The 18,222-nt window shown below is 51.0% G+C and overlaps 1 protein-coding gene across 2 annotated transcripts in view; it reads right to left on the bottom strand.

Annotated features, from left to right (window-relative positions):
* DLG3 (discs large MAGUK scaffold protein 3) overlaps positions 1-18,222 on the bottom strand; it is a 163,035-nt gene that overhangs the window by 127,651 nt on the left and 17,162 nt on the right. The window contains exons 3-4 of one of the 2 annotated variants that reach the window (XM_024217566.2): positions 15,814-15,962; positions 8,950-9,108 (exon numbers count right to left, since the gene is read on the bottom strand). In XM_024217566.2, coding sequence (XP_024073334.2) covers positions 8,950-9,108; positions 15,814-15,962 — 308 coding nt within the window. The remainder of the gene's footprint in view (positions 1-8,949; positions 9,109-15,813; positions 15,963-18,222) is intronic. The other variant, XM_024217568.2, reaches the window with a different exon arrangement.

Consider the following 18,222-nt stretch of genomic DNA (forward strand, 5'->3'; position numbering starts at 1 on the left):
CCCCCCCGACTCTCACCCTGACACCCTCTCCTGCCCTTAACACTGACCCCCCTTACCCTAATGCCCCCTCCTGCTCCTCCCCTAACACTGACACCCCCCTCTTGCCTCTCACATCCCCTCCTGCTCCTAACCCTGACACACCTTTTCTACCTGTCTTCCCCACCACAAAATAAAATAAACCCCCAAACCAACAAAATTAGATCTGAAATGAACGAACAAACAAATAAACCAACCAAGCAACCAATAAATAACCCTTCCTCAGGCAGAGTTTTTATACTTGGAAATGGAGAAGTGCCAGAGAATCCAAGAAGTCCACTAGGGACTTCACTATTGCTACTGATTTTACATGGACGGTGCTCAGATACTGTGGTGATGGGCAGCAGTAGGTGATTAGATTAGATTAATCTACTGACTTTTTCTACTCTCTATTGAAGCCGTTCACACATCTCCCTTGCCTTCTTGTTCATCCCTGGGGTAGGAATAGTGAGAGTCTCTAGTAAAACTGGAGCCAGTCAACCCCCAAATGTCCAGGGAAGTGAGAGTTCCCACTGACACATTCAGTGCTGAAATCCCCTCGAACAGCAGCAGCCTCGGGACACAGGCAGATTAGACACCAAGCCTGGTTGCAATTGTGATATGAAGCAGTTTGAATAATTCACTTAGACCAGGCTTGCAGCAAAGTCACAATATTTACTGGAACCCCAACGGTTCTGGCTTCTGAGCCTGTGCTCGCTACTAAAAAACACAAACTGCTGAAGAGCTTCTAAATTCCAGCGGCTGGAACTGATTGACCCCAGCAAGAGCTGCTATCCGGGCCCCTGGGCAGTGGGTCACAGCTTTCCTTCTCTTCCTACTCAGCCATGGGCAATAGCTGCTCGGCATTTCTAAAAATAAACACGGGGGAACAGGGAGGACTTACTCTCCCTCTGGTGCTTCGGGTGCCTCTCTGCTCACCTCTTTATTATTAGCAATTCCTAGGTTCTTTGATGTCACAAGGCTGGTGCTGGCACGGATCAGCTGACAGCCTCCAAACAAGGCAGCAGGAAGTTCATTCTGTAACGACAGCTTCAGCATGGCCAATGCAGGAGCCATCCTTTGACAAGGCTACGCATCTCACTCAGCGGCGAAACGCACGAACAGCAGAGCACATGCAACACAGCCATGCGGTGATGCATTGTGGGGTTTGTATCCTTTGCCAGCAGCCTGACTGGACTTTCCCGTGTATCAGGGCCATTTCTGTAGCAAAAGACTTTATTGATAGGTATTAAAATCTCAGAAGCAGGGACCCTGGGCCCTTGTTTGGTTAGCAAGCAGCTGCTTCATGTTCACCTGCTAATTCCTTCTCCGTTTTGTTCTGGAGGGCCAGAAAAATGGGGATTTCTATTCCCTCCCTCCCATCACCTCGCATGAGTTATGTATTTAGAGCGGCACGATGGATGTTGGTTATACACAGCCCTTTCTGTAGAGCACGACAGGTCAGAACACCTGTTTGCAGGCCAGACCGGAGCGCCCCAAACACACCCAGTTGTTTGATCGTGGGAGTATGTGGCAACAAGAGCCTACAGCCATGTGGCTTGCACCCACTCCTGCCCAGGAGCAAGCTTCGGGTGGGACCGCTAACTGTTTGAGTGCAGAGAAATCAGAGCGTGGGGCAAATCGCTCAAATACAAGAGGCAATAAAGACAAGGAGTCACCAGCACTGCCACACAACTCAGCTTCTTGCTTTAAATCCCCTTTCAATGCCCTGCAGGTTCCTATTTTCAGCTCTGGGACTGAGCCCCGTGGCTCTGAGCAGGGGGGGGATGAGAGAGGCTGGCTGCACAGTGAGAAGCTCCAGGCCCCTAGGGGTTGAGTGCACTGCTCCGGCAGCACACCTGGACTAGGCGGCCTGAGGGTGGACGCGGGACACTGGACCAGTGAACTAAAGGCAAGAGGTTACATGTGCTGCTAGTCCCCACGGCCTCTCTCACAACCAGCGGAGCTGCACACCTTGCTTTGCTTTACTTGCGGCTGTTTTCTATTTAAAGACACCTCAGGAGGAGCATTAGTGTATCTGTCCCTAGTGCCCTAAGTGCAAGGGAGGGGAAGAGACACGTGGAGGCAGGTCCCCGACTAGGAGAAGGGGTTTTCCCTGATTTATGAGGCCATCAGGCCTCCCTCTCACACAGCCACGTGCACTGGGCTGAATGCCGCAATACACCACAGCCAGCGCCTGCTCCCAGGGGGCCAAGGGGATATGCAGTTACACACTCCGTGCTCATTTCTTAGTACGCAGTTTGCTTTTACAGCAATTTCCCCACGGTTTTGCACCTGATAAAATACTGGCCAGTTCTGAAAGGGGGACAGTTTGCCCTCAGCTCTGCTGACACGGGGAAAACTGCTCCTGCCATTACCCCTGCTGGGCCCAGAGCAAGCTACTGCGGAACTCCCAGGTCTGTGCTGTGCATTCAGCAATGCCCTTGCTCGCCCACATACTGTCAATAAGGCAGGATCTCCACACATGGAGGTTTCCTATTTATAGGCTGCATATAGAATCAGCAGATGTTACAGCTGCCCAACCCAAACCGGGCAGGCTGACAATTTCAGAGCACTCAGGAAATGTGCTCTCTGAAATAGTCTCTCTGTGCCCCTCTTGTTAAGACGGGCCGTTGCTCACTAAGGACAGTCCTAGAGTGGTAGCAGCACAGATCTAGGACATCAAACTGGCTGGAAGGGCTGGAGCCAACACCTCACTGACCATGTGCTCAGAGCAGAGGACTGTGGGAGGGGCTGGACCACAGTGGCAGGCCCACAGAGATGAGGTCTGAGTCGGTTCAGAGTCACGTGGGAAACAGAGATGTATGGCGGGGGGAGAGCACCGTTTGCCTGGTGGTGCCGCGCGTCTGCTCATCAGCGTTATTGTTCCTGTTTAATTTTATCTCCACAGCTGCCTGCACTCTGCTCCCTGGACGGGAGGGGGGAAAAGAGCAGCTTTTAGGAAGGGATGAAACATCAGTGCAGGCCCAAATCAGAGCAAAAATGGGCATGAGTAGGAATGGAGCCTGGGGAGCCAATATGCTTACAGCAGTACAGCCCCCCGTGTGCATGTGCTTACATCAGGATACAAATGTTTATCCCACCATCCCTTATTCCTGTAAACCGAGGAGACTCACCACTGCGGCGCCTCCTACTGGCTGTCTTGGGAATTAGCTCTGCGCCCTCGTCTGGTGGTGTCTCGCCCGCCGTCACCTCTGCTCCGGGACCCACGTCACTCCCAGGACTGCGGCATCCTCTTCATGACACTGCCCTCTGCTCTCGTGGGGCATGCTGCTCCCTCAGGTGGATGCAGATATAAACCCTGCTAGGCCCCAGCCACTCCCCCCTTCAGAAGCCGCAGCGGCTCTTTCAGTGGCCCCCTCATTTTAGGACAGAGCGAACCAACCATCTAGCTCGGACTTCCTCCTCCCCACTCTCAGTGGGCTTCTGTGAAAGGCAGCAGGAGATCCTGAGGTCTGGGATCCCAGCAGGGTCCCCAGTTGCTGATGAGGGAGCTCTCAGCATCTGACCAGCTCCAGCAAGTCTCACAACCAGCTCTCTCCCCCAGGGTGAATTTCACTCCCTCGTCCTCCTGCTGCCCAGTCCCTCCACAGACTGAGATCCAGCTGGAGTGAGTCATCACTCCTCTTCACTCTTACTAACAGGAGCAGTTTCCCTTGCTCCCTGTCCCTTCCACCTCTGCAGTAGAGGAGGCGGCCGCGTGGCTCAGGCACTGGGAATGCAAGAATCATCCAGAATGAGCCCAAAGCAGATGGAGATTTTCACCTCTAGGTCCCTGCTTCACATTCAGCTACAGTCTGCAGCCACCAAAGGGTTGGTTTGTTTTTTACTATCCAGCAAGGGGCTCCTGCATGCAGTGAGCTGGTAGGTCTCTTCTTCCAGGTGGAACAAGATGTTCCACATCAGAGCTTGCCCGTGTATCGGTAGCCTCAGCAGAGCCCCAGGCAGACTGAATTCCATCTCCCCTGGAGTAGGAGTGAGGAATACAGGCTGAGGAAAGCCTGTGGCAAATGTCCTGGGGGAATAAATTCAGGGCTTCAGACTCCAGGACTGGCAATCGAAAACTAAAATGTAAACGTAAAGCAGATTCCTATATTACACACCAGTCCCAATCCAACACCCTGGCCCATCACATGGTTCTTTTCTACTGAGAAGGGACCGCCGGTTAGCCTGGAAAGCAGCGACTCTGATAAGGACTTGGGGCATAGTGGGTAATGAACGGAACATGAGCCCCCATTGCAATGAGAGCTACTGTGAGCCTCAGATGTAGAAGAAGCAAATACTGCGTACCAGCGGGGAGGTGGTATTACCACTGCAGATGGCATTAGTGAGGCCATTAGTGCATACTGTGCCCAGCTCTGGTGTCTACACGTCAAAATGATGTTGAAAAACTGGAAAGGTCAGAAAAAAACGACAAGAAAGAGATCAGGGCTGGAAAACCTGCCTTGGAGTGAGAGACTAAAGAAGCACAGTCCATTTCGTTTAACAGAGAAAGAGCTAAGAAAGGGCTTGGTCAGTCTATAAGTATCGACATGGGGAGAAGATTTCTGAGGGCTCTTTAATCGCACCAACAAAGGCAGAACAAGATCCAATGGCTGGAGCACGTTTTTAAACAGTGAGGTAATTAACTCTTGGAACAACTTCCCGAGGGAGGGGTGGATTGAAGTATTTAAATTAGGATCACTGTCTCGTTTGAAAGATCCGCTCTAGCTCAGCCAGAAGTTATGAGCTTGATGCAGGAATCACTTGGTGAAATTCTCCAGCTTGTGCAATGCAGGAGATCAGACTCCTGGTCCCTCCTGACCTTGTGTACTATGAATCTCTAACGGATTCCTCGTCAGTCAGCAGCTGGCAGGACTTTGCCCCCCCAAAGATTTCTTTGTCTAATTGATATTTTAAACTGATGGAAAACAAGAGTGAATCAGTCAATTGCCAGGAGAAGATCCAGGGAGAGCTACTGCTCTCCTCTGTGCAGGCTCCTTCGCCAGCATCCTCATCCGCTGCCTGAGGTGTGCTATTAATGAGCCATCTGCAGGGATTACACTGGATCATTCATAGCAGACAGGCTCAGAAGGGGAAGTGACACAGAACTGTTGGGAAGGGGACCAGAGGAACCAGAATAGAACAGTGGCTGACAGGATGTAAAATGGGGGATTCAAAAAGAGGGGATCAGAAAATCCAGGCTGCAAGGGGAGTGGAAAACAACTCTACAGCACTGCCAGGACCTCCTCCGCTCCTCACGCTGCAACTTCAGCCACAAACACTGACTGAGCCAGAACAGAGACTCTCCGACGTTTCCAGCAGGAGAAATTCTGTTATTGCTCAGGCTCGAGAGGGACTTGTGGTACTTTACAAATAGAAAGGCCATATTCCTGTGCTGCAAGACTTCCAGCCTAGCACCAGTTCCCTTCCTCCTCCCCCCATCCCGGTGCCCCCGGCCAGCATTCTGCTCCAGTGCTAACCCCATGCCTCCATCGCCCAAGGGCATGGACATTACCTCTCCCGCTGAAGTACCCATGAAAGGCCTGGTTTGGGCTCCCCCACAATAAAGTATAAACCAGACTGACACTTGCAAGCACAGTCCATGTGAGAATCCCAGACAGCATGGTTTGCTGACAGATTGTACACTAGTCATACACAGAAGACTCCTAGGACACACCAGCTGTTGACAAGAAATGACAGATATAGTTCCCCTTATTCCCTCTCACTCCCCAGGGGTCTAGCTACTGTTTTGTAATAGATATTGGAGACAGTTTGGTGCTGCCTATGCTGGCACCCAAACAATTTTCAATCCCAGTGGAGAGAACATAATAATAGCCATTTTGGGTCTCACCCAGGATCCATCTAGTCCAGTATCTTGTCTGACAGTGACCAGCACCAGATGCTTCAGACACAGATGCAAGAAACCCACAATAACAGATACAAGATGATCTGACTCCCACATTACATCTCCTAATCCCTTACAATTAGAGACTGGTTTATACCCGGAACCATGAGGTTGAACAGCTCTTCCAAAATGTGTTAGTATTAACAACAACAATTCTGGCTATTCTGGAGATCCATATTAATGTCCAATCCCCTCTGAATCTTGTTAAATTCTTGGCCTCAATGACATCCTGTGACAATGAGTTCCACAGTTTAATTACATGTTGTGTGGAAAAGTATTCCCTTTGATTTGTTTTGAATTTGCCACCTTAAAATTTCACTGAATGTTCCCTTGTTCTTTTCTTATAAGACAGGGAGATCAGAAGCTCCCAGTCTATCTTCTCCGGACCAGTCATTTCAGATACGTTTATCATGTCCCCTCTTATCTGTCTCCCTTCTAAGTAAACAATCCCAGTCTTTTCAATCTCTCCTCACACAAGAGCTTTACTAGGCTCCTCGTCATTCTTGTCTTCCTGCTCTGAATTCTCCTCTAATTTGGCAAAATCCTTTTGAGAGGGGGTGACCAGTACTGCCCACTGTGTTCTAGGTGAGGCCGTACTATTGATGGATATAAAGGCATTATAATATTTTCCATATTATTCCCTAGGCATCTTGACGTCTTGTTTGCTTTCTTTGACCACCGCTCCACACTGAGCAGAGATCTTCACTGAGCTGTCTACAGTGATGCCGAGGTCCCTTTCCTTAGTGGATACAGTTAACTTAGCTGCCTGTAAGGTGTAAGAATAGTTTTAAAATTTCCCTCCAATGTGCATTACTTTGTATTTATCGACAACGAACTCCATCTGCCATAGGGTTACCCATTCACCTAGCCTGGATGGGTCCCTCTGAAGATCTCTACCATCCTCTTTGGACTTGACTAACCTAAATTAGAGAGGCCAGGAGATTCATGGTTCAGTGGATAATTTTCCTAGTGACGACTGCATGTTTTCCTTTGCTTTGATTGGCTCTGCCTATAGTGAAGACTATAAGAAGAGAAAACTGATGCAGATTCTGTGTCCATATAGAGTGAACTGAGAGTAAAATCTCTGGAAGGAGCAGAACCTGAACTGGATTTCTGTTCCCATCTGTAATGGACTCATTACCCTCTGTTCCTTCCTCGGATCTACATATTGACTCTCTCAGTCTTCTCGGGGACACAACTGCGCACGTAGAGACGGGTGATCTACCTACATGCCTAGATGTTTATAAAGCAACCACTCAGGAGGTAACCAGATGCCAGGAGATCACACTGTAGATTATGAGGTAACAAGCTGCCCGCAGAAATGGACTTGGAAAGACACATCCTCAGTTTACCGGCTGTGAACTTTTGAAGAGAGACAAGGTGGGTGAGGTAATATCTTTCATTGGACCAACTTGTTTTGGTGAAAGAGACAAGCTTTTGAGCTTCCATAGAGTTCTTCTTCAGATCTCAAAAATGTGCCTCACTCACCAACAGAAGTTGGTCCAGTAAAAGATATTACCTCATCCACCTTGTCTCTCTAATGTCCTGCGACCAACATGACTACAATACTACAATAAACTTGTGAAGGCAGATACATGAATCTAGAGACTTGTCTACACACAGGTTTAACTATAATACTGGTTTGAAACCAGTACAGTTACAGCAGTGCAACATGAGGTGAAACAGCAGCCAATAGCTAATGCACATGTGCAGACTGGCTGCGTTTTGTTTCTCCATGTTTTTGACCGGCTCTACTCACCTCACTCACTCTAACCCATGGAAAAAGGCATCACATGTTTTCTCTTAGTAATGCCTAAAACTAGGTTACATTCTCAGCCATCATGTTATATTAGAGTAGCGACTGAGGAAACCAAACCAAACCATTTACTCAGTGTGCAATGTGAAACCTAGGAGTGTGCACAGCTATGAAAGATGCAAGAGTCAAACATCTGGTGACCCAAACTCTGGACTTCACTGTTTTTAAAGTTCAGTGGAAAACGGGAATACTGCATATGTGTGGGGAAGGATTTTCAGCTTCTTTATTTCTACTTCATATTTCTCTATGTCCCAGAGGATGGACACCACGATAAGGCTGGAGTTTTTAAAACAACCTGGGTTTTGGTGTTACCCAGGCACAAGAAAAGCATCTGCTACATTTCTTATACCTACTCCTCCCCATTCCCAGATGCCTCCAAAACACCCATATGGAAACGTACCGAACTTTGCCAAAGAATCGCTCTCAGCCCAGAGGCTAATTCGTTTGAAAAGAGATCAAGAATGGAAGTGCCTTCCCAGCCCTTACACACAATTTGCTATGGAGACACTAAAGCAGCACTGAACTCACACTCTCAGCTCTTGGGCAGACTCCCAGGAAGTTGCCTTCGAGAGCTGGAGTCTGTAGGGACCCTGGGATGGACTCAGGCTCGGCTGAATCGCACGAGAGAAACAGCAGTCTTAGTTTTCCCAGTAAAATTCTGGAGTCAGCATCGTTTCGTGGTGAGAGTCTGTAAACATCAATTCAACAGGAAAAGAAGACGTAGGGAGCCAGCACCCTCTCATGCCCCCCACCATTATGTCATTCTACCCCTTGTGCCCACAAGACTGCATACGAGAACCAGATGTGCTGGTCCAGTGACAAGCATCGCAGCCAGGAGGGGAAGGCAAGCAGCACATAAGACCAGACAAACTATCCAGCACCGGAGACCAGGAAGAGAAGAACCAGAACTGGGTTTTTATGTCTGTTTGGAATGGGATCTGGCTGCAGCCCTGGGAAGCAGAGAATTGGAACAGGATTTCTACACACTCCTGCATTGTGGCTCTGCTGTGTCTGGTGCAGTCCTAAACCAGCTGAAAGGGGCTTTACGCTGCAGTCCAGGCTCCCCCTTTTCTTAGAGCGTGTCTACACTTTTTGTTTTGCTGCTTTAACTCTACCTGGTTAAAGGCCTCGCGCCCACACCCAGTTACACCAATGAAAAGTCCCTGTGAAGCCCTGAGCATCAAAGGCCAGATCCAGCCTGGAGACTCACCTTGGGTAGGGTGCTGTGGGCACGAACCACCAGGCTGCAAACACTGGCTGGCGACTCCAGGCTGCTCACAGTCACTCTCACCAGCTGTGGCTGCTGCCCCAGCACGCTGCTTCCCTGGGCCCCTTGAGCCGGTCTCTGCTCAGTATCCAGAGGAACGTCCTGCAATTGAACACCGAGGTGGGTGGGACAGAGCCAATGGAAGCGAAGGAAAACACAGGAGAGACCGAGAGGTGGCTGTGGAGGAGCCTGGATCCCCCAGCGGGGGGACATCAGACAAGCCGGCTGAGGGAGCCTTGCCGATGGAAGTGAGCCGAGAGAGGAACCAGGGTGGGGTGCATTGATCCCACAGCCACACTGAGGGTGAGGTTCCTAGAAGGGGACACGCCCCTGTCCCCCACCCCCCCCCGTGGTTGTGCCCATGCTGCTGGTGAGAATATCACGGGTCCCGTGCAGGCATGTAAGAGAATCCTTCCTAGGCTCCCTTCTGTTCCCAGTGCCGGGGCTGGCTGGATCACGTCTGTGCACTATTGCCCCCTGCTGGATGGTTGAGTAGTGCACCACAAACCAGTGTACCCCTCTGGCTGAGAGAATGCAATTCTATGCCGCTCACCAGAGTAGAAGCTTGTGGCTTTGGCACTGTTCAGTTTCAGACACTTCCTTCTGATGCCACTGCATTCCTAAAGACCCGTCCCCCCGACACTGACAGTCCAGTGCCAGCAGCCCGGGACTAAGAGTTCTCAGTGAGAGACGCTGCACAGGGATCCCTGGGGTTCTGCCCGCTGCCAATACACAAATACCCAGGTTACTGCTATCCTGAACTTCGGGAACTGGTGTTAGGCAGAGTCTCATCGGCACGGAAAGGGAGAAATTGCCCATCCAAGCAAGTGCCAGAGATTGTGCCATAGGCCCCTGAAACCCAGACTATTCTCCACTGAGTTCAGTGACACACTCAGATTGCTAAAGACTCACTCAGTATCTCTTCCACACACCTCACCACTGAGCCAAAACCCCAGGACTCCCTCGATAAGCTCAGGTGGCTACGGCCACTCCTGTGTTTGCTGTGCAGGCCATGTGCTCAGCATAGCTGCCTCTGCAAGCCAGAGAGATGGGGAACAGGAAGGCATGGAGGGGGGCCAGGAAGCACAGCTCACACGAGAACAGGCGGTTTCACTTGGGAAAAGGACGACTGGAAACTCAGCCTGTCTCCACCAGCATGAGAGACCCATGCTCCCTGAGTGGAGGAAAGAGTGACGCAGGAGCCTGCAGGCAGGAGTGAAGCTAATGTACCTACTATCAAGTGAGGAAAAGCAGCTCTGACTGGCTGCGCCACCCTCCCACAAACAAACCTAGCCAGTCTGGGGGGACACCTGGGGCTCCTGACTGGCAGAGCAGAGCACAGCTCTTGGGGGAGGGATTACTGCTCTCTGTGACTTGGATTCTACGGCCCCGCTGTGACAGGTGCTGTACGCACACGCAGTAACTGTAGCCAAAAGGCCAGCCTTCCTCCTTCCCAAAGAGAATGACACGGGGAACCGGCTTCCGACACCTTGTCCCAGCTCGGGGCCATATAACAGGGCAGGCGGACCAGCCTGGCACAGCCTGCTGGCACCACAGCTTCTCGCTCCCCGGAAAACACACGGTCTGGCCTCCAAGCTCTGCTGAAGAGGAAGGCGCCTTTTCTGCCCCCTGGTGGCCACGTTTTGAACAGGTTAAAAATTAACTTTCCTCAAGGACAGATGAACGATCTCGTGCATTTATAGACTCGGAAATGCAGGGCGGGAAGGTCCCTTGGGAGGTCATAATCCACCCTGGTGAGATTCAGACCGTAGCAAGGATTAACTCTTTACTCTCTACCAGAGTCTTCAGTGCAGAACAGTGGTCACAGGCTCCATGGGAAGGGGGCGCTCCTCAGGGGGAAGAGGGAGGGGCTACAGGATATCCCCCTACTCTCTGCTAGGCTGGGCAGGAGCCCTGGTTTGGGTCTGTTTGCCAGCACGTAACTCTTCAATACTAGGAATACTTCAAATGTAAACAGGGCCGGCCCCAAGCAGTGAAGAGGAAAAAAGAAAAAAAGCAGCGATCGGCGGCACTTCGGCGGCCGCTCTACCGCGCCGCTTAGTTCTTCGGCGGCAATTCGGCGGCCGGTCCTTCCCTCCGAGAGGGACTGAGGGACCCGCCGCCGAAGACCCGGACGTGCCGCCCCCTTCCATCGGCCGCCCCAAGCACCAGCATGCTGCGCTGGTGCCTGGAGCTGGCCTTGAATGTAAAGCAAACGTATGTTTGAGGACACAAAGCATGAATTGCAGGAGAGATCTTAAGCTTTTGGACAATGGGAAGCAGAGCAGGATGGGAGAGAATTCAGGGCTGGGGAGGCCCAGAGATCTCTGCTATCCCGTTCCCCAGCCCTGCTACTCGTACAACAACTAATTAAAGAAAGTACATGCAGCCGTCCCTTCCCTTTGAACACTCAACCGAGAATGTTTAAAATCCTGCCTATCTGAGGAAGGCCAACTCAGTGGGGCCCAGGGGTGTAACAGGGCTTGTGGTCTTATCACTGGAGCAAGCGCTCGCTGCCAGCTAAGATGCTATTGTAAACATTCCTCCCACTCTACTGTTCCGGGCCTGGTTTGGGTTTCCCATTTGTTTCCACATGCCTTTACTGATGATCAGAGCTCCTCCTCAGAGCTAGGTGCATTGGCGCATTCCCAGCTGCCGTACCCCACACAGTCCAGCTGCTGACCAAGTGAAGGCTACTAAGGTCTAAAGGTTCTCTGGAGCAGCGTTTCTCAATCACAGGGTCACAACTAGACCTGGGCAAAAAAGTGTCAGCGAATGGCACCAAAATTATTCATAACTTCAGGTAGAATTCAGCAAATAGTTTCAGATTAAAAAAACCTGAAAATCATTTCATGATTTCAGAATGAAATTTGTCAACTTTGTGTTTCAAAACAGTGTTTCATTTTAAAATTTAGTTAATTTAAAAAAACAGGTGAAACACACCTGAAAATTTTTTACCCAAAATATTTTTGTGGCAGAGGGAGAGGTTTGTTTTGGTGAAAAAAAGCCCAACAAACTTCAGTTTTGGTTTGAACCGAACCACATTTTTTTTTTTCCACATTTTTCAGTTCAGCTCTCAAACCAAAAAATCCATGCTTCGCTGTTTTAGTCCCAACCCTAACAGATGTCACTAAAGGCAGGTGGGAAGGGTGAGCGTGTGAGCAGGGGCGGCTCCAGGCACGAGCGCAGCAAGCGCATGCCTGGGGTGGCAAGCCGCGGGGGGCGGCCTGCCAGTTGCTGTGAGGGCGGCAGGCAGGTGGCTTTCGGCGGTATGCCTGCGGGAGGTCCACCGGTCCCACGGCTTCGGCAGCAATTCGGCGGCGGGGATGCCGATAGCACAGCACCGGCGGACCTCCCACAGGCATGCTGCCGAATCCGCGTGACCAGTGGACCGCCCGCAGGCGCGCCGCCGAAAGCCGCCTGCCTGCCGTGCTTGGGGCGGCAAAAAACATAGAGCCGCTCCTGTGTGTGAGGCATTGACTTTTTTACAAACCAAAGCAGGGGAAATTTTGCACACCCTTATGTTTCAAGATTATATATTCTCTGTCAGTCTCTTGAAACACATACACAAATCAATGATTTAGGCTTAGCATTGATACATGTTCTACCCTTACTTACAGAGAAAATAGAGGGGCTACAGAAATTTTTGATTTAAAATAAGGGGTTGCCAACCTGAAAAGAGAAACGCTCTCTAGAAAATACCCCTCAGAGAGTCAAAGCATTCCTGTGTCCACTACAGGTTTCTTTGCATTGCTATCTATCCTTTTCTACCTCTCAAGTGAATTTCATTTAAAGGGACATCACTTCTTTCAGCTCCAAAGTTCTCTATACTCCATACTGATCTGGAGTTCCCGCACTGGCATAATTGAAAATTATGTAAATCTGAAATGCAGAATCATTAAACTAAAAGATTTTAATCCTTAAATTATTAAAGTCATCGAAAGAGTTATTTAATTAAAGGGAGGATTCCTGCAGCATTTTATGTTTCCAGTATGATTAAATTTTTTGTGTCCCTAATTTTGTGTCTGTCACACATTGTGTCCCATATTTAGGCCATGGCAGGTTGAGAAGCATAATCCACAGTGCTGAACTCTTGGGAATGCATGGATGGGTGGCCGGGTTCTCTTGCTCAGAGTCCTGGGCTCCCGAGTTTGAATCTGGAAAAGGGGGAGGAGATTTTACCTCTGTACATGGTACTGGTGAGACCACTACTAGAATACTGTGTACATTTCTGCTGTCCACACTTCCTAGAGAGGGTGCAGAAAAGATCCACAAAAATGATTCAAGGGCTGGAGAAAATGCCCGACAATGAGATTTAACAAGCCCATCGAAAAGAAAACAGAGAGATGACTTGCTTACAGTGGGGAGTGTGACTGGGTGTTCCAGGCATTTTTCCCACATTGGAGGCCCCAGGCTTGGCACACCCCAGCCTAAGAAGGTGTCCCTTTTGGAGAACAAGAGCAGCAAGTTTAGACTTCAAAGAACTGCCTGGAGAGGCCACCCAGCTGCTGGAGCTGGCAGAAGCCAATCAGGGCCCAGCAGACAAAATCAAAAGGCCTGGCTGCAGCTGGGAAGGACAGCAATGGTTTCCTGAGTCTTAACCCAAGCAACCCTAGGGAGGTTGTGGAATCTCCATCTCTGGAGATATTTAAGAGTAGGTTAGATAAATGTCTATCAGGGATGGTCTAGACAGTATTTGGTCCTGCCATGCGGGCAGGGGACTGGACTCGATGACCTCTCGAGGTCCCTTCCAGTCCTAGAATCTATGAATCTATGAACCCAAATTGATCAAGGGCCTAACTCTGGCTGCACCTTGTTCACTGAACCTGTTTTATATTATGCAATGTGAAGCCCAGGTGGCCATCTTGAGTTAAGTATGAATTTATTGTTATAAAGTTAAGGTGAGCTCTCTTTGCAAGATGCCCTGCTGGCTCAGGCAAGCTGTGATCGGGAGCAAATAGGGGGTGCTAAGGGGCTCTCTAATCTAGCGGAGAAAGAGAGAAGAACCAAAGTTGGGAAGCTGAAGCCAGACAAGTTCAAATTAGAAATACAGGACAAATTTTTAACCGTGATGGTGATTAACCATTTGAACAAACTGTTAAGGGAAGTGATGCCTCAGACGTCTTCAGATAAATACTGGATACCTTTTGGGATGTTATGCTTTAGCCAGCAAGTTACTGGGCTCATCACAGGGGTTACTGGGTGAAATTTAACAGCCTGTGATATACAGGAGGTCAGACTAGCAGGTTTAATGATCCCATCTAGGCTTAAAAACTCTATGAATCTAGGTATTTATTTCCCACTTGCAGCCTTCTGAATCTAAAGTTAGGCAGCTTTTTAGGACATCTGTTCTGTCCACCTTTTTAGCCAACAGTGGGGTAAATACCCGTGGGTGGTGAGTGCAAGGGCTGGGTTTGTGGCCAATGATTTTCATTTTTGTACTTGTATTTAGATATTGCCTGCGAGGCAAGACGAACTGACAGACAAGAGGCTAGCTTGGGAACTCGTTATATTGGCACTTGATGTTGAACCTATCGGTTCAGTATCCCTGCATGTGACCAGATTGCTGAGGGGGTGAGGAAATCAAGCACTCATAACCCAGGGACCAGAAAAGCCTCCCATCTTCGCTCTTTCTGCCCTGAGCACTTGTTCTTGCCAAGACAGTAGCGGGAATTACCATCCAGTAATTTTAGGCTTTAGGGGATGTATTGAAGGGAAAGGCCCTTGAAACTATCCTTCCATCTATGCTAGGAAAGAGGTCCACTGCTAACAGTTAGACCCTGGAGTCCCAACAGGGTAAGTTCTCTCTGATCCTAGTCAACACCTACATGGAGATGGCAGGTGAACTGGACTCAGCTGCCAGCATATAAAGGTGAGACACAGCTTTATCTGTCGTTCACCCATCTGACCACACCACTACCCCCATTGGCTCGCATAGCAGCATCTGCAAGTAATGCTTTCTGCCATCTCCAGCTGGCTAGGAGGTTCCATTCCATCCTGGTGAACAACCACCTGGCCTCTGTTAGAGGCATCTTAGTCACCTCCAGTCTGGATTACAGCAATGCAATATACTTGGGCACGAGGCCCTCAACCCCGGAGAAAGTCAGACTAGTACAGAATGGCACAGCATGACTCCTCAGCGACATGGGCTATCCTGAGCACATCACACCTGTCCTCTGCTCCCTGTACTCGCTTCTCAATGAATACAGAGTTGAGTTCAAAGGTCCCGGTCCTCATCTTCAATGTGCTCACTGGCCAGGGCCCAGAAGCATATCTAAAAGATTGCCTGATGCACCTGGATGAGGCCTGTGGCCCACAGCTGCACACCCCTGGCACAATGGAACTTTCTACTGTCAGGATAAACGTCGTCTGTGCAGACAGAACTTCCTCGTGAGCTGACCCCAGATTATGAAATGAACTCCTACCATCCCAAACCTTCCATGTCAAGTGCAAGGTGAGGAGCGGACGGGAGAGAGGACAAGCCACACACAACAGATGCTACTCACATCACTTGATGCGTTACTGGAAGGTGCTCAGATACTGCAGCGAGGATGATTTATTCTGTTCAAGATACATTCTTTAAAGTGTCAGCATCGGCTACCCGATGCCTGTGTTGAAAATAGCTTATCTGTTTGTATAGGGGGGACAAACCCATTCGCTGCACAGTTACAGATTGGTTAGTTTGCCCAGAGAATCTTTTTTTTCCCCCTCACGTGACTTGTATCTATGTAACTGAAGTGGAACAAAGTGGGGAGGATCTGGGTTTTCATGCAGCTTGGCACAGAAAGGGGGAGTCACCTTTCTTACCTCCAGAGTACGTTGGGGATCTCCAGGGCTATCAGGTGAGCCCAGCTCTCTGGCCTCATGCTGATTCTCAGATATACGGGGGGCTGGATCTGGGATCTGATGCTGCGGGTGTGCAGAAAGTAAGCTCAGCTTATAGAACTCCTGAATATCTGCAAAACAGTATGAGAAACATCCATAGAAGTGGGGAATCCAAACTGAACAATTGAGAGCGCCCTGCCTAGTGAACCACAGACAGACCTCCACTCTCTCTGCCTTCCCGTCACGTTTAATGGCTGTGAGACCTGGTGCAGATAAACTTCTGCCTTGATAACTGGTACGGGATTCCTCTGCCTCTCACAGGACAGCCATCCTATGCTCTACACACTCACTCCACAGCAGGCTGTCGCTGTGAATGCAGTGCTTCTGCAGGCTACCAGACGTCTGCACGGAACTAACGTGTACTATGAGCTCAGCGGCACATGCTGGACCTGGTTCCCCCGCCCACACCCTGCACTAGGCTCTTCAGGTGCTAGCCCCTGGAGGGTCCCTACAAACACTTAAGCATCTCTAGTAACAGATGATTCATTTCCTGGGACTGGCAGGAAATCAGAAGGTGCGAATATCCCAGTTCCAATGCAAACAGCACTGGTCGTTCTGAACTCAGCCCCGAGGGGCACTGCAGTAGAGCTGTGTCAGGGTAACCACCGTGTCCCATTGGGGCCCATCCACCCACCACCCCCACGTCCTGCTTGCTGGCTGCTGCCCGGCATCCTCCTGCTGCTGCTCCGGAGCCCCCAGCCACCGAGAGGCAACGTGTCGCTTCCAAGCCTGGCTCTCGGCTGCCGGCTGCGTGGCCTTCCTTCCACCGCCAGTGTCCAGGCTAGTCCAGCCTGCTGCTCCCTTCGCAGGCAGCCGCCGGCTCCCTCCTGCGCCTGGTGCCCGCAGGGTTCTACTGCCCTTCCCTAGCCCCTCTCGGGCCAGAGTCGGCACTGGCTAGCTGCCGAGCTGGCTACTGCCCTTCCCTAGCCCCTCTCGGGCCGGAGTCGGCACTGGCTAGCTGCTGAGCTGGCTACTGCCCTTCCCTAACCCCTGTCGGGCCGGAGTCGGCACTGGCTAGCTGCTGAGCTGGCTACTGCCCTGGTCCCTCTCGGGCCGGAGTCGGCACTGGCTAGCTGCCGAGCTGGCTAACCCAGTGCAGGTCAAGGGGTGTGGGAAAGCACGTTCCATCGGAGTTAGACATCCAGCAGCTGCTCCTGGATCATTGCCAGTTCCCGCCTCCCCCATGGAATTGTGCTGCCGGTGCACAGCAAAGCGGTGTCCAGAGGCCCTCGTGCCATTTAACCCTTATTTTGATATCAAACGCTGGCTGCCCCAGAGGTGGAAGGGGTGTAAGCACATGATCAATTGCCTGTCAACACACACAGCAGGCACAGCGCAGACACCCAGCTCCTGGGTTCCAGGAGATCTGAGTCAACTGCTAAAAATAAACCAAGTTACAAACCCAAGCGTAATAAACAGGGATGTTTCCATCGCTGGGTTTGTCCCAACTGTCTCACCGGCATCAAGCAATAAAGGACTTCACGCGAGGTTCAGCGTTAGGTCACCTCTACCCAGGCCTTCTCCCCCGCTGGAGGCAGTGCAGGGATGGTCCCTGCGACAGTTTCCCCTGGAGGCTGGCTAATCCATCTGTAATTATTATACAGGCCACACCTTCTACTCCCAGAGCTACCCACTCCCTTCCGGAGCGACAGAGGCCGGGCGTGGTCAGGGCCTCACCGGCTCTGTCCGGAGGAAGGAAAGCCAGAACCACATGCTGGACAGCAGAGAGGGCAGTCGCCGGAGGCACAGGTTTCCTCCCAGTTCTAGTTTAATGCTGCTTTGCTTTTTAATGAGACGACATCTGCATTCAACCCCTCTCCTCTACAGTGCGGTCCCCAGAGCAAGATGCTGACTCCCAGCCAAAGGAAAACAAGACAGCCAGGGGCGAAATTCACCCCATTGGGAAGGAGTTTGGGCCAGGCTAGCTCCCAGCGGAGGGAGAGGGCACCGTGCCGCCTGCACAGGGACAGCCTGCTCGGTGGGACAGGAGCAGGTCGCGCCTGCACTGAGCCCCTTTCGGAATGAGGCAGTGTGTGCCCATCCCTGGCCAGGCACCCCAGGGCTACTGCTCCCCCACCCGCTGCAGCTACCCCCAGCCACTGGCTGCGGGAGCACAGAGCTGAGCAGGTGAGAGGCCAGGCTAGTCAGTCCCCTCCATTACAGCCAATACACCTGTTCCAACAGTCGCTCACAGGCAAAGACACCTCAGGAAGCTGCTTCACTGCGAGTGGGGGAGGCACTGCTCCAGGCTCAGGCGCCCGCACCACCTGCGGGGGAGCAACATGCTCAGGAACGACTCTGGCTGCAGGCCGGGGGGACGGGAACGCGCTC

Source organism: Terrapene carolina, unplaced genomic scaffold (genome assembly GCF_002925995.2).
Source record: "Terrapene carolina triunguis isolate 2854851 unplaced genomic scaffold, T_m_triunguis-2.0 Scaffold131, whole genome shotgun sequence".
Taxonomy (NCBI): domain Eukaryota; kingdom Metazoa; phylum Chordata; order Testudines; family Emydidae; genus Terrapene; species Terrapene triunguis.